Source organism: Entelurus aequoreus, linkage group LG12 (genome assembly GCF_033978785.1).
Source record: "Entelurus aequoreus isolate RoL-2023_Sb linkage group LG12, RoL_Eaeq_v1.1, whole genome shotgun sequence".
In the NCBI taxonomy this organism is placed as follows: domain Eukaryota; kingdom Metazoa; phylum Chordata; class Actinopteri; order Syngnathiformes; family Syngnathidae; genus Entelurus; species Entelurus aequoreus.
Genome location: NC_084742.1, coordinates 12733736 through 12750326, shown reverse-complemented (window position 1 = coordinate 12750326; position 16591 = coordinate 12733736). Strand labels below are relative to the sequence as shown.

General features: G+C 40.5%; 1 protein-coding gene across 14 annotated transcripts in view; it reads right to left on the bottom strand.

Moving 5' to 3' along the window:
* magi2a (membrane associated guanylate kinase, WW and PDZ domain containing 2a) overlaps positions 1-16591 on the bottom strand; it is a 279647-nt gene that overhangs the window by 48622 nt on the left and 214434 nt on the right. For all 14 annotated transcript variants that reach the window (XM_062064732.1, XM_062064733.1, XM_062064743.1 and 11 more), the window contains exons 5-6: positions 12942-13146; positions 4804-4883 (exon numbers count right to left, since the gene is read on the bottom strand). In XM_062064732.1, coding sequence (XP_061920716.1) covers positions 4804-4883; positions 12942-13146 — 285 coding nt within the window. The remainder of the gene's footprint in view (positions 1-4803; positions 4884-12941; positions 13147-16591) is intronic.

The window sequence follows — 16591 nt, the reverse complement described above, 5'->3', positions numbered from 1 at the left end:
CCGACACGGTGTGTTCACAGACCTTGGGAAAAATTACCATCATAATACAGTAACATACACATTAACACCAGCAGGTAGTTACAGTTTGAATGGCTATATATAGTTTATTATTTGCGCACTATTGACTAATGATGCACCAAAAATTGGGCCGGACAAATACATAATTTAATCACCAGAACAGTGCTCCCGAAACCGATATTGTGACGACGGGGTTGTCTGGAGCGGTGTGGACGTACTTTACTATATTTGACATATACCCGCGGACAGCGATCTTCACAATTTAAGATAACACTGAAAGCTTTTATGGAGAAAAAAACTCCCAGAAACGCGAAGCAAGTGTGACGTTAGCTCGCTTTTCATTACGGACATGGCGCGACAAAAGTAAAGAGTCTGGAGTGGGGTTTCTGGCTGGCTGAAATATTGTGTAAATGATTTCATAACGCGTTCTGGTCGCGTCCTCAATTACAAAATGATTAGCAGGCTCAATATTACATTTTAATAATTAATAGAGAAGGTTAAAACATTGTCATGCAGCAATATGAAGACCATTAACTTGTACAACATGTTATGTACAGAATATCAGAAGCATTTATTTAGTTAGAAATATCACAGATTACAGCTGGGATAGCCTTACCCCGAAAATGATTTGTCTAGGGTACACTTATTAATGATGAAAAATTATACCTATCTGCGATTGATCGCGATTAATTTTGAGTTAACTATGAACAAAATGTGATCAATCGCAATAAATATTGTAATTGTTTGACAGCCGTAGTATATACAGTACAGGCCAAAAGTTTGGACACACCTTCTCATTCAATGGGTTTTCATGACTATTTACATTGTAGATTGTCACTGAAGGCATCAAAGCTATGAATGAACACATGTGGAGTTATGTACTTAACAAAAAAAGGTGAAATAACTGAAAGCATGTTTTATATTCTAGTTTCTTCAAAATAGCCACCCTTTGCGCTGATTACTGTTTTGCACACTCTGGGCATTCTCCCGATGAGCTTCAAAAGGTAGTCACCTGAAAGGGTTTTCACTTCACAGGTGTCATAGTTTTGATGTCTTAAGTGACAATCTACAAGGTAAATAGTCATGAAAATAAAGAAAATGCATTGAACTGAGAAGGTGCGTCCAAACTTTTGGCCTGTACTGTATATATCAGGGGTGCTCATTACGTCGATCGCGATCTACCGGTCGATCCCGGAGGGTGTGTCAGTCGATCCCCAGCCAGGCATAAAAAAAATAGTCCCAAAAATGAGCGATCATAAATCTTCACTATGACGTCACTTTCGTCACTTGATTGACTTTCACGGCACCTCGAGGGTCTTCTGAGATGACGCTGGCTGCTGCCAGCTCATTATTAAGAAAAAATTACGACAGGAAGGCGAGAAACACTTTTTATTTCAACAGACTCTGGCGCCGTACCTGTCGTCAAAACTCCAAAGACCGACTGCACAGTTGCACAATAAAAGCTCTGCTTCATCCTGCCTGCGCTATCAAAATAAGAGTCTCAGAAAGCTGGCGTGCACAATCTAGCAAGCTACGGAGTGTTGCACCTTTCTTGCTTCCTGCTCCCAGACCGTAGTCGAAGAGCACAGGGGAGACACTTCTCCAGGGCCGATGTATGCTCGGGGCAACACCCTTCACTTTACCCGGCAGTGGGTCTCCACAGCGGACGACTTTAGGGTGAATGATGAGTCCGGCGATTAGTTGCAAATCTTGCTTTATTGATTGCTTGCACACAGCCAATCCAACACAAAACAAACTAGTCCCCGCCCGCACTCACGCTACCGCTCCCTCTCTTCTCTCGCCCACCCACTCACTGACGTCACTCACCTCACATGCTGTCACCTATTAAAGGGCCACACACACACATACGCTACTCTCATAACAGGAGTTTGCCGCCAATGTATTTTTTGTAAAGTGTATACAAAGGAGTACGGAAGCTGGACAAATAAGATGCCAAAAACCAACCACTTTCATGTGGTATTGGACAGAAAGGAGGACTTTTTTTCTCCTCCATTTGAAAATGCGGACGTTATCAGCACCACTGTCTGATTCCTATCAATGCAAGTCATCATAATCAGGTAATACACCAACTTATATTCTTGTCTTCATGAAAGAAAGGAATCTACATGTGTTAAACATGCTTGCATTATCTTTAAACACCTTTAACTTGTTAACAATATTAACTATATGTGTTAAACATGCTTGTATTATCTTTAAACACCTTTAACTTGTTAACAATATTAACTATATGTGTTAAACATGCTTGTATTATCATCAAACACCTTTAACTTGTTAACAATATTAACTATATGTGTTAAACATGCTTGCATTATCTTTAAACACCTTTAACTTGTTAAAAATATTAACTATATGTATTAAACATTCTTGTATTATCATTAAACACCTTTAATTTATTAACAATATTAACTATATGTGTTAAACATGCTTGCATTATCATTAAACACCTTTAACTTGTTAACAAAAACATATATTTCATAAATAAGTAAATATAAATTATATATATGAATGAGGTAGATCCCCGCGACTTGATCAATTGAAAAGTAGCTCCCCTGCAGAAAAAGTGTGAGCACCCCTGGTATATATAAATAAAACATAGCCTACTTTTTGCGCACTGATTAGTGATGCAGAGAAAATCTGGCCGCCGGAAAAATACTTTGCTCACCGAAATGTTGTGATGACGTATCCACTTACGCTGGCAAGCCGCGTCTTTTCCTGCGACCACAAATGACGTAGCTCGCCCAAAGATGACGCAGAACCCAGGTTGAATCCCGGGTCGTGGCGGAAGCAGGGTTACACATGCCCCGACAAGAATAGTTTCGCTTCATTGTGGTGCTGTTAAGATGCAATGAAGAGAGACCTCTGCCAGCACAACAACAGTCGCTCTCAGAGAATACTGCAAGAATACAGTCGTGCTCATAAGTTTACATACCCTGGGAGAATTTATGATTTCTTGGCCATTCTTCAAAGAATATGAATGATAACACAAAAACCTTTCTTCCACTCCTGCTTAATGGTTGTGTGAAGCTATTTATTGGCAAACAACTGTCTACTCTTTTTAAATCAAAATGACAAAAGAAAGTACCCAAATGACCCTGATCAAAAGTTTACATACCCCAGTGACTTTGATCTGATAACATGCAGAAAAGTTGACACAAACAGGTTTGAATGGCTAATCAAGGTTCCAATCCTCACCTGTGACATGTTTGTTTGTAATTAATGTGTGTATAAAAGTTCAGTGAGTTTCTGGGCTTCTGACAGACCATTGCATCTTTCATCCAGTGCTGCACAGATGTTTCTGGATTCTTAATCATGGGGAAGGCAAAATAATTGTCAAAAGGTCTGCGAGAAAAGGTAATTGAACTGCATAAAACAGGAAAGGTGTATAAAAAGATATCCAAGGAATTGAGAATGTCAATCAGCAGTGTTCCAACGCTGATTAAGAAGTGGAAAATGAGGGATTCAGGTATACCAGCAAAGATTTCAGCCACAACTGCCAGGAAAATTGTTCGAGATGCAAAGAAAAATCCACAAATAACTTCAGCTGAAATACAGGACTCTCTGAAAAATTGTGGTGTGGCTGTTTCAAGATGCACAATAAGGAGGCACTTGAAGAAAAATGGGCTGCATGGTCGAGTCGCCAGAAGAAATCAATTTCTGCGGAAATGTCACAAAGTATCCCGCTTACATTACGCCAAACAGCACAGAGACAAGCCTCAAAACTTCTGGAACAAAGTAATTTGGAGTGATGAGACCAAAATTTAACTTTTTGGCCACTCGACCTTGCAGCACATTTTTCTTCAAGTGCCTCCTTATTGTGCATCTTGAAACAGCCACACCACAATTTTTCAGAGAGTCTTGTAATTCAGCTGAAGTTATTTGTGGATTTTTCTTCTGAACTTTTGATCAGGGTCATTTGGGTACTTTCTTTTGTCATTTTGATTTCAAAAGAGTAAACACAGTTGTTTGCCAATAAATAGCTTCACACAACCATTAAGCATGAGTGGAAAAAAGGTTTTTGTGTTATCATTCATATTCTCTGAAGAATGGCCAGGAAATCATAAATTCTCCCAGGGTATGTAAACTTATGAGCCCAACTGTATTGATGACGACATTTGAAAAGGAGGATTTTCCACGAGTAATGTGTGTATACATTCCCAGAGATTACATTTTCTTTCATTCTCAATGATAACACAATCTTAAAAATGGTATATTTGTGTTTGTGTGCGTGTTTAGTGTCTATCAATTGCACCAATAGGAATTAGGATAGTCGGGCCTTGGTGGAGGTCAAGCTAATAATCCATGTGTGTTCTGTGGGTCCTTGGTAGCAGCACATGGACAACAAAGAAACCTCTGGCAGTAATTAGATCGCTGTGACCCCTCTGTGCACTTGATAAGTTTGTTAAATTTAGCTCTGGAGAAACTCTATCCTTGTGCTTGTGAACACACCACAAAAAATGCCACCAGTCCCTGTTACTGACGTATAGAAAGGGTAAAAGAGACGTGTGGTTGTGTGCGTGTGCGCATGTGCATGTGTGGGCGGCTGAAGGACACGCCGCTTCACTCCCGTGGAGGATAAAGAATTCTTTGTACGCAGTGATCTAACTGGACTGCAAGTACATAAAAGAGAAGTCTTCAACATCCACAATGTCTCCCATGCACTACAAACTGCACAAAAGCGAGCAAGTGAACATCAATAAATCCATCAGACAGGCAAGCTGTACACATAGTGTGAGAAAAACACCCAACAACTTCCAACACACTCACCATCCTCTTTGCACTCCTCGGGCGGCTTGGCCTTCTTGGCGAGCCTTGGGTCCAACCACGACGTGGTCTTGGTGTTGTGGCTGCGAAGTAGACGACAAACAAACAGAGCTCAGTGAGTAAAGGAAAGGGCGAGAGAGAGAGAGAGAGAGAGAGAGAGAGAGAGAGAAGGAGCGCTGGAGTAGAGCAAAAGAGAAAGAGAGAGAGAGAGAGAGAAGGTTGGCGGGAAGGTTGGCGAATTGTTAATTGAGCGTCTGGAATGCTGTGAGAGAGAGTGCACGATTAAAAAAAAAAATTACCCTCAACGGCGATCGATACTTTTAATTAGCTTGCTGTATCCCATTAGCAGGGGGCAAATAATGATACCAACTAAGAAAAACATATTTATACACAGTACCAGTCAAAGGCTTGGAGACACTTTCTCATTCAGTAGTAAAATGTAAAAGTCACAAGCATCCAGCATCCTTATCTGAAGGATAGGATAGGATGGGACTGACGCTTCCCATTCAGTCCGATGAAGCGTGAGAGGTGTCGCAAAGAGGAATGGGCCAAACTGCCCAAAGATAGGTGTGCCAAGCTTGTGGCATCGTTTTCAAAAAGACTTGAGGCTGTAATTGCTGCCTAAGGTGCATCGATAAAGTAGGGGGGTGTGTGTTAGCGGGGGTGTATTTTGTAGCATCCCGGAAGAGTTAGTGCTGCAAAGGGTTCTGGGTATTTGTTCTGTTGTGTTTATGTTGTGTTACGGTGCGGATGTTCTCCCAAAATGTGTTTGTCATTCTTGTTTGGTGTGGATTCACAGTGTGGCGTATATTTCTAACAGTGTTAAAGCTGTTTATACGGCTAACCTCAGTGTAACCTGTATCGCTGTTGATCAAGTATGCATTGCATTCACTTGTGTGTGCGTACAGAAGCCGCACATATCTTGTGACTGGGCCGGCACGTTGTTAGAATGGATGAAAAGCGGACGTGACGACAGCTCGTAGAGGACGTTAAAGGCAGTGCCTTTAAGGCACGCCCCCAAGACTCTGGTCCGGGTGGACTACGAGATATAATGACTGATGAACACCTTCGTTTGATAATGAAGGTTGCCTCAGCTCAAAGCCTGAGCCCCGACATTAATGAACTAGCATCCAAGGAAAGATGGCAGGTATCTGGCTTGGGCACATCAGATTAGATCAGTGTGTTGCAAACTGAGCAGTTTAAAGTCCCGAATGGTTGGTTTATTCATTGTTATTTTATTTTCAAATTTATTAGCCTGTGGAAAAAGTTAATGTTGATATTTACCTCAGAAGGCTGCAAATAGAAAAGAGGCATTCAATTTTTAATTATTATTATTTGAAACTCGATTTTGCATGTCACTATATGTTGTATAAGCCTTGCTTGTTCAATATTCAATGCAAAACTTGTTTGGGTCCCTATTAAAAGGTTAATTTGTTCAACCTTGGCCCGCGGCTTTGTTCAGTTTTAAATTTTGGCCCACTCTGTATTTGAGTTTGACACCCCTGGTATAGAGCAAAAGCTGTGATCATTTATCTACATGGGATTTGTTAATTTCAAATTTTTAATACATTTGCTAAAAATTCTAAAAAAAGGCATTCACATTATTGTTATGGGGTATTTTCTGTAGAATGTTGAGGACAAAACCAAATTGATTCCATCTTGGAATAATGCTGTAAGATAACAAAATGTGGAAAAAGTGTAACGCTGTAAATACTTTCCAGATGTAATGTACATGTAATTTTTTTTTTTTTTTATACATTTGCAAAAAATCTAAAAAAAACCCATTGTCATTATTGTGTATTGTGTGTAGAATTTTGAGGACAAAAATTAATTTATTCCATTTTGGAATAATGCTGTAGCATAACAACACGTGGAAAAAGTGAAGCGCTATATAGTGTTCCTTTGAATATTGCGGAAGTTACATTCTGGATAGGTCAATTTTCCTCTAAGCTATTTGTTATATGATGAATTGTATGCAACCCTCCACATGCTGTTATTAACGTTTCACACACACTCATGTAATTTTAGCATATAAAATATTGGTACTCACTGTGAATCTTTGGGTGTCCCACGATTCGATTCAATATCGATTCTTAGGGTCACGATTCGATTCAAAATCGATTTTTTTTTCAATTCAATACGATTCTCGATTCAAAAACGATTTTTTTCCGATTCAAAACGATTCTCTATTTATTCAATACATAGGATTTCAGCAGGATCTACCCCAGTCTGCTGACATGCAAGCAGAGTAGTAGATTTTTGTAAAAAGCTTTTATAATTGTACAGGACAATGTTTTATCAACTGATTGCAATAATGTAAATTTGTTTTAACTATTAAATGAACCAAAAATATGACTTATTTTATCTTTGGGAAAATATTGGACACAGTGTGTTGTCAAGCTTATGAGATGCGATGCAAGTGTAAGCCACTGTGACACTATTGTTCTTTTTTTTAATATTTTATAAATGTCTAATGATAATGTCAATGAGGGATTTTTAATCACTGCTATGTTGAAATTGTAACTCATATTGATACTGTTGTTGATAATATTCATTTTTGTTTCACTACTTTTGGTTTGTTCTGTGTCGTGTTTGTGTCTCCTCTCAATTGCTCTGTTTATTGCAGTTCTGAGTGTTGCTGGGTCGGGTTTGGTTTTGGAATTGGATTGCATTGTTATGGTATTGCTGTGTATTGTTTTGTTGGATTGATTAATTAAAAAAAATTAAAAATAGTTATTTAAAAAAAAAAAAAAAAAAAAAGAAATAAAACAATAGAATTTTTAAAAATGAAAATCGATTCTGAATCACACAACGTGAGAATCGCGATTCAAATTCGAATCAATTTTTTCCCCACGCCCCTAGTACTCACAAATGATACGCTAAAGATTTAGCCGCACGATGGCGATGACGTCAGACGTGTCTTGTTCCGAGTGAGTAACAACATTTAGAGAGTTGTTGGTGCAGTCTTTGTAAAAGACACGGTTGCCGTCCTTCTGATATTATTTTGCTACTTCTAGGGGTAGCGAACTTAAGAGTCATTGATCTTGTAAGGGCAGCTAGTTGATACTAACTCATAGATTAACTATTTTCTTTTAGCATAGCATTGAGAAGATTCACCTTTTCTCCAATGGTAAGCATCTTCCTCTGAGGCTGAAGTTCTGTACCAGAAGCATTAGAAGGCGCAGAATGCTTGGATGACATTGTAGGAATTCAAATAAATACAAATGTAAAAAAAAACAAAAAACAGGCAGACCAAACACTCAGTATACGGAGCTGAAGCAAAGAGGAGGATCGATGTGGTTGAGCCAATCAGTTGGCAGGACAGAGAAAATAGTGCTCTGTGATTAGGCCACCATTAGCCAATAGAGTGCCATGTATGATGTCACGTGGGCAAAGGCTTCATTGCTGCAAGCAGTAGTTAATTGTTAACATAACGTGTTATGTATTTAAAATAATTATTTACAAAACGGTACCACACATGTCCATGTGGTCCAAGAGATAATAATGACAATAAATGATTGAGCCTTGAACGAGCAATAATTTACTTTTCAATTTCTCATCCACTGACAGTTAAAAAATGACTTTTTAATGAATTATCACGAGTGGTGTCTAATTTAACGAGTTAACACATGCAATTAATCACAAAACGTAAATGTGTATGACTGCAGATTATTCACTAAATTAACATATTTGTCCTCACATGGTCCTTTACCTTAACCACGGATGGTTACCTGACAGGTGGTGTGGATTGTTTTACGATCAATGATTAGGTCAGTGCAAATATAAGTGAGGAATAGGGATCGTGAACCTAAACCCGGATCCATAATGGCCCCGGTGCTAATTTACATGATGGCAGTAACCAAACCAAAAAAAGAAGAAGTCGTCGGTGCTAAATGAATGCAGACTCAGCCACCTGCAACAACTGCTCGAAGGTGATATTGTTCAAATAATGTCTGGAAAGTAATGTAGCGTCTCGACGGAAGCACACAGAGTCCGACACTCCTTTTTTCAACTTTATTGCCGACCTTAACACGCCAATAGCAGCCCTCATAACACCACAGGCACCGCCGCGCTAAGCCAGTAGCCACAACAACACAGTACTTCCTCGTTATGCACCAATGACAGTTACGACGGGAAAGGTTGCATTCAGAAACACCCAAAATTATTAAGAGTATTAAACATTGCAGCTCGAATTGTTTTTTACACATTATTTATGTTCTGTATTGCTGTAATAATTATGTCGATTTGTTGTAGATTTAATTGATTATTTCTGAACTTATTACTTAGTTATTAAATTTATATTATTGAAGTACTTAAATTACTAGTCTGCTCAACTTTGAATGTTACAACATTCCATAAAAAAAGAGGGCTATCTTTGAAGTACTGGTTTGGGCACCGTTATACCACGTATATTAAAAAAAACCAAAACATTTAGTAGAAGTATCGATTAAAATGTAAACAACATTTTCATCCCAAGTGAGGACTAGGACTCCAAATAGTGTGGTCTGTGACAAATTTCGCTTCAAAATACACCCCGATGGGACATGCTGATACTGTTAACAAGTTTTGAGCAAATGAATGACGTGTATTCAAGTAAAACATTTTAAAAAATTTTCCTGTATGACGGGGTTCTGCAACCAGCGGCTCTAGAGCTGCATGCGGCTCTTTAGCGACGCCCTAGTGGCTCCCTGGAGCTTTTTCAAAAATGTATGAAAATAGAAAAAGATGGGGGGAAAATATATATTTGTTTTAATATGGTTGGAGGACAAACATGACACAAACCTTCCTAATTGTTAGAAATACCACTGTTTATTAGGGATGTCCGATAATGGCTTTTTTACCGATATCCGATATTCCGATATTGTCCAACTCTTAATTACCGATACCGATATCAACCGATACCGATATATACAGTCGTGGAATCAACACATTATTATGCCTAATTTGGACAACCAGGTATGGTGAAAATAAGGTCCTTTTTTAAAAATAATTATAAAATAAGATAAATAAATTACAAACATTTTCTTGAATAAAAAAGAAAGTAAAACAATATAAAAACAGTTACATAGAAACTAGTAATGAATGAAAATGAGTAAAATTAACTGTTAAAGGTTAGTACTATTAGTGGACCAGCAGCACGCACAATCATGTGTGCTTACGGACTGTATCCCTTGCAGACTGTATTGATATATATTGATATAAAATGTAGGAACCAGAATATTAATAACAGAAATAAACAACCCTTTTGTGTGAATGAGTGTGAATGAGTGTAAATGGGGGAGGGAGGTTTTTTGGGTTGGTGCACTAATTGTAAGTGTATCTTGTGTTTTTTATGTTGATTTAATAATTAAAAAAAACAAAAAAAAACGATACCGATAATAAAAAAAACGATACCGATAATTTCCGATATTACATTTTAAAGCCTTCATCGACATCTCTACTGTTTATATTAAACATGATTCTCTGATGAGAGTATTTGGCAAGCGCCGTTTTGTCCTACTAATTTTGGCAGTCCTTGAATTCACCGTAGTTTGTTTACATGTGCAACTTTCTCCGACGCTGCCACAGAAAGACATATTTTATGCCACTCCTTCTTTGTCTCATTTTGTCCACCAAACTTTTTATGCTGTGCATGAATGCACAAAAGGTCAACTTTGTTGATGTTATTGACTTGTTGGAGTGCTTAACAAGCATATTTGGTCAGTGCATGACTGCAAGCTAATCGATGCTAACATGCTATTTAGGCTAGCTTTATGTACATATTGCATCATTATGCCTCACTTGTAGGTATATTTAAGCTAATTTAATTTCCTTTACTTGTGTCCTCTGTGTATTTAATTTATATTTGCATGTCTCATGACACATTAACTGTATGTAATATTGGCTGCATTTCTGATAGTTGTTTGTGTGACATGTTGTTCCGGACCACAGCAAACGTAACCCAGCTTGCAAAGATTGTAATAAATCTATTAGAAGAAGACAGCCTGCTGTTCCCTTTAACTTGGACACACACATCTATACCTCTGGCCATTCTCAGACAGCAATTTAAAGGAGTTATCTCACCCCCTGAGAAGCCTGCGTTTTACTAATGTTTTCTAATGTTGAAAAAATGTGTAGAATATATATTACATTTCTGTCAACGAAGATATGTGTCAGCCTGCGACAAATAGTCATTTTGATAGTAGGTTAATATAGCTGATATAGACAGGGGCGGTATGGCGTAGTGCAGGGGTGTCAAAGTCAAATGGACGGAGGGCCAAATAAAAAATTTAGCTACAAGCCGAGGGCCGGACTGTTCGAATGTTCATTGAAAAATTTTTAAATGACGCATATAGTCTAGTGAACCTAATTGAACCTACTGAAAACCTAACAAATATATTCCAATATGATCAGATAAATAAAGCAATATTTTCTTATGGCTCTGTCAGTAATCTTTAATTTTCAACAGACACAAAAGACAAATTTCCTTTATATAAAAATCCCCATAACATGAACATTAAATGAAAGAAACCGGTATTCAAGGCACCATCAGTAGCCTATATTTTCTATTTTAGCAAAAGTGGGCTAAATTTACTTCAAAGAAAAAAACAATAATAGCAATTTTCTATCATCCACTCAACTGAAATATTTTTAAAATATAATTAAATTGAAATACAATAAAATAAAGTGCAAAAATCTATAAATCAAAAACAACACTTTGTTTAAGGAGAAGTAACATGCAGTGAAAACAAATATTAAACTTTAACTTTTAAACTTGAATTGAGTAAAAACTCTAAATATGTGATTGCACAGTAATGTTCACATTAAACCCCCCTCCTCCCTCCGTGGGAGGGAGGCGAGTTGGGTGCCCGAAACCCCCCGCTGGTTTCGGCCCGCCCCTTGGCGCGCGTGGCACGGCGGGCTCCGCGACCCGACGGCTGGCCCTCGTGGCTTGACGGCGGGCGCGTCCCGACGGGCCGCGCGTAGGGGTCAAACGCAGAAGTCTCAGGGCCTCGTGGTGAGGGGGTGGCCTGCGGGTTTCGGCCCGCTTGACCCCCCCGCTCCGCTTGGCGCGCGCGGCACATGACGGGTTCCGCCACCGACGCTCGGGCTGCAGCCCGACGGTGGTGCGGGCCCGGCGGTGACGCGCGGTTTGGGGAAACAAAGCAGAAGTCTCGGGGCCGGGTTTCGGCCCGCCCCCTTGGCGCGCGTGGCACGGCGGGCTCCGCGACTGACGGCCGGGCTGCAGCCCTTCGGCCGGCAGGCGCGTCCCGGCGGGCCGCTCGCCCCCTTTCGGAACCTTGGACCGGCATCCGCTTGGTGCGTGTAAAAGATCTGCGGTCTAAAAAAAAAAAAAAAAAAAAAAAAAAAAAAAAAAAAAGATCTGCGGTCTGCGGGCCGGTTCTAATAATAAATCAAGATCATCCCAAGGGCCGTAAAAAACCTTCTCGCGGGCCGGATATGGCCCGCGGGCCTTGACTCTGACATATGTGGCGTAGTGGGTAGAGCGGCCGTGCCAGAAACCTGAGGGTTGCAGGTTCGCTCCCCGCCTCTTGACATCCTTGGGCAGGACACTTCCCCCTTGCCCCCAGTGCTAATCACACTGGTGAATGAATGATGAATGAATGATAGGTGGTGGTCGGAGGGGCGGTAGGCGCAAACTGGCAGCCTCGCTTCCGTCAGTCTACCCCAGGGCAGCTGTAGCTACAAATGTAGCTTACCACCGCCAGGTGGGAATAATTGATGGGTTCCCCCTTCTCTGTGAGCGCTTTGAGTATCTAATAATAGAAAAGCGCGATATGAATTATTATTATTTAAATCATGGGTTGACTTCATTATATCCCTTATAGAAGGCTTTTAATTTTTAACGGCTCCAGACAGATTTTTTTTTTTTGTCCAATATGGCTCTTTCAACATTTTGGGTTGCTGACCCCTGCTGTATGACATTCTGCCAACTAATTTCCATTTGCATCAATATATTGTGGTCCTTTAAAAATGTTTGCAATGAACTAATTTACTGCAATTAATCACGATTAATCAAAATTCAAACCTGACAATAATTTAATTAAAACAATTAATCGTTTGACTCTCTCTAATTATCACCTGCTTCCAGTTAGCGACCTGCCTTCTATAAAGCTTTAGGACATTTTGGAGACACTCACTCTATGAAGTAGACTTCTCCTTTCTCTGTATATGCCATCTCCCAGTTGTCCGGCAGCGGCCCCAACTCGTCATTCGCCTCCAAATTGGGGAGTATTTTCGGGGACTGTGTCGGGTCATTGGGCGCCTCGGTGGGGACGTCGGCCATGTTGCAGGGCGGGGGCAAAGCATCCCCCAGAGTACTCTTGTCCTCATGTTCACTTGCCTCTGCAGAGAGAGAAAACGGAGGTGACGGCTGACATGACGTAGATGGGAGTATCAGGACCTGAGCAGAGGCGACGGGGAATGATCAGAAAAAGGCGCGAGGAAGCCGTCGCTCAGGGGACAGACGGAGGAAAGGAGGAGGTTAACAAGAGTGACAGACAATAGAGATTGGAAGACAAGCAGGCTGTCGTGGCCTACTTTGACTTGTGGGAGTGTCTCAGAGGGAACATGATGGAATAAAGAGTGCACGTGAGAACGAGGGCAATGAGGGTTTGGCTGTGAAAGCGTATGTGTCTCACAGAAAAGGTCCTCCATGTGTTCAGAGCTGATTTTAAAAAGCTAAGTTACCTGCACAAATGGCAGAGATGTTGCTGTTATCCGCATACTGGGGAATCCTGATTATCCCAGGGAAATCTGTTTTTTGTAATCCCCAATGACATAAACCGGGTTCCCTTGAAGAAATCAGCTTACGCTGTCAAGATGCTCGTACATGTGCGTACAGTAAATGAGCGTCATCTTAGGTTGTTGCTCATACTTCTGGGCCATATTTACAATATCATAGTGCCATCAATGAAAGCCTCCTACCTTGTTTGAGCTCCTTGTGGTAAAACCAAAACCTCATCCTCTCTGATAATAGTTCAACACTTGCATAATAAATCAACGAAACAAAAGGCGTAAGACAAGTTGTCGCGACCAGACGCCGAGACGTCCTGCTGCCAGGACTGCTGATAACCCCCCGCTGTGTGAGAGAGAGAGAGAGAGAGAGAGAAAGATTTGGACGTCTTGAGGGCATAAAACCAGCTTAGACGGTCACACGACCCGAGCGGGGTATTGGCTTGGGAATCAGAAAATCTAAGTCATAATGCTTCTTTTATGATCTTCATGTGATCATGTGATGCTTTTTTTAAAAAAAAAGAAATCTGAGTATGTAGAACATGCACAGGAGCAATGGGCAGAGACGTTTTCACTTCTGATACAACACCATGGAGCTTACAGACAATACCGACATTGATTGGATATCTATTGATATATATTGGGGGACGGCGTGGCGCAGTTGGGAGAGTGGCCGTGTCAGCAACCTGAGGGTTCCTGGTTCAATCCCCATCTTCTACCAACCTCGTCACGTCAGTTGTGTCCTTGAGCAAGACACTTCACCCTTGCTCCTGAGGGGTCATGGTTAGCGCCTTGCATGGCAGCTCCCGCCATCAGTGTGTGAATATGTGTATAAATGGGTGAATGTGGAAATAATGTCAAAGCGCTGTAGGTAGAAAAGTATAACCCATATCAGCAAAAATATGTGGCGAGGTTAGAAATTAGTGAAATTGGTCATAAAGTGTCTTTAAAGGCCTACTGAAATGACATTTTTTTACTTAAACGGGGATAGCAGATCCATTATATGTGTCATAATTGATCATTTTGCGATATTGCCATATTTTTGCTGAAAGGATTTAGTAGAGAACATCGACGATAAAGTTGCAACTTTTGGTCGCTGATAAAAAAAGCCTTGCCTGTACCGGAAGTAGCGTGACGTCAACAGTTGAAAGGCTCCTCACATTTTCCTATTGTTTTCAATGCAGCTAGAGCGATTCGGACCGAGAAAGCGACGATTATCCCATTAATTTGAGCCAGGATGAAAGATTTGTGGATGAGGAACGTTAGAGTGAAGGACTAGAATGCAGTGCAAGACATATCTTTTTTCGCTCTGACCGTAACTTAGGTACAAGCTGGCTCATTGGATTCCACACTCTCTCCTTTTTCTATTGTGGATCACGGATTTGTATTTTAAACCACCTCGGATACTATATCCTCTTGAAAATGAGAGTCGAGAACGCGAAATGGACATTCACAGTGACTTTTATCTCTACGACAATACATCGGCGAAGCTCTTTAGCTACTGAGCTAATGTGATAGCATTGGGCTCAAATGCAGATAGAAACAAAATAAATAAATCCCTGACTGGAAGAATAGACAGAAGATCAACAATACTATTAAACCATGGACATGTAACTACACGGTTAATGCTTTCCAGCCTGGCGAAGCTTAACAATGCTGTTGCTAACGACGCCATTGAAGCTAACTCAGCAACCGGACCTCACAGAGCTATGCTAAAAACATTAGCTATCCACATACGCCAGCCAGCCCTCATCTGCTCATCAACACCCGTGCTCACCTGCGTTCCAGCGATCGACGGTGCGACGAAGGACTTCACCCGATCACAGATGCAGTCGGCGAGACGGAGGAAGTTAAGGTGAGTTCGGCGGCTAGCCCGTCTGCTATCTGTCCTCCTGGTTGTGTTGCTGTAGTCCGCCGCTAATACACCGATCCCACCTACAACTTTCTTCTTTGCAGTCTTCATTGTTCATTAAACAAATTGCAAAAGATTCACCAACACAGATGTCCAGAATACTGTGGAATTTTGAGATGAAAACAGAGTTTTTTGTATAGGATTCAATGTGTCCGCATACTTCTCGTTTCAACGATTGACGTCACGCGCATACGTCATCATACATAGACATTTTCAACCGGAAGTTTAGCGGGAAATTTAAAATTGCACTTTATAAGTTAACCCGGCCGTATTGGCATGTGTTGCAATGTTAAGATTTCATCATTGATATATAAACTATCAGACTGCGTGGTCGGTAGTAGTGGGTTTCAGTAGGCCTTTAAGTTGAAGTGGAGTGGTAATTGTTTTTGGGTACACCTGGTTGCCACAATGATTCATTAAGTTAAGCTGCTGACACAGCAAGTTGAATGCTGTGGACGCGTTTGTTACTGGATACGTTCTACAACGCTTCTGGCTTGGAGACTTTGTATGTGTAAGTAATATGTAACTATAATTATTTGATACTTGTGTGTATTGACAAAGGTGTCTTTTTAGACAGCAATATTGTTCAACTAAGGAATCTTGTTACATATGTCTAGCATGTGTGTTATTCTGTGCTTCGCTTTTGTGTAGCTACTAGCTCCTAGTAGCCTATAGCCTACAATGTTTACCTTTTGTAAATGACTAAAATAGAAGCAAAGACCAACCTTGTGATCTTATTGGAGGACATTTAGATGTTAACTGGCTGTCCAGCTTTGAAAAAGCAGGACTGCTTGTATCGGACAGTTTACATTCAAGCTGATAAAACACCAATTTAAGAAACCCCTATAAATTAAAGCATCATTGAGTGGGCGCTTCAAAGACACCACAGCAGTGGTTTATTGGAGAAACCCTCCAGGTACTAGAAGACCCGCTCCGACTCCTGAGACTCATTGTCCCCTTTCCTCAATGAACACAACTTGTGCACTTAGGCAGCGATTTCCTGCAGGATACAAGAAGTTTGCAAACTACACACTAATCAGTGTTTCCCATACAGCCGTTTGGACCACCACAAAAGGATTTTGGGCTACCTGTTTAAAAGTCCCCATATTTATGCATGTTCATTATTTACTTACTTATTTTGAA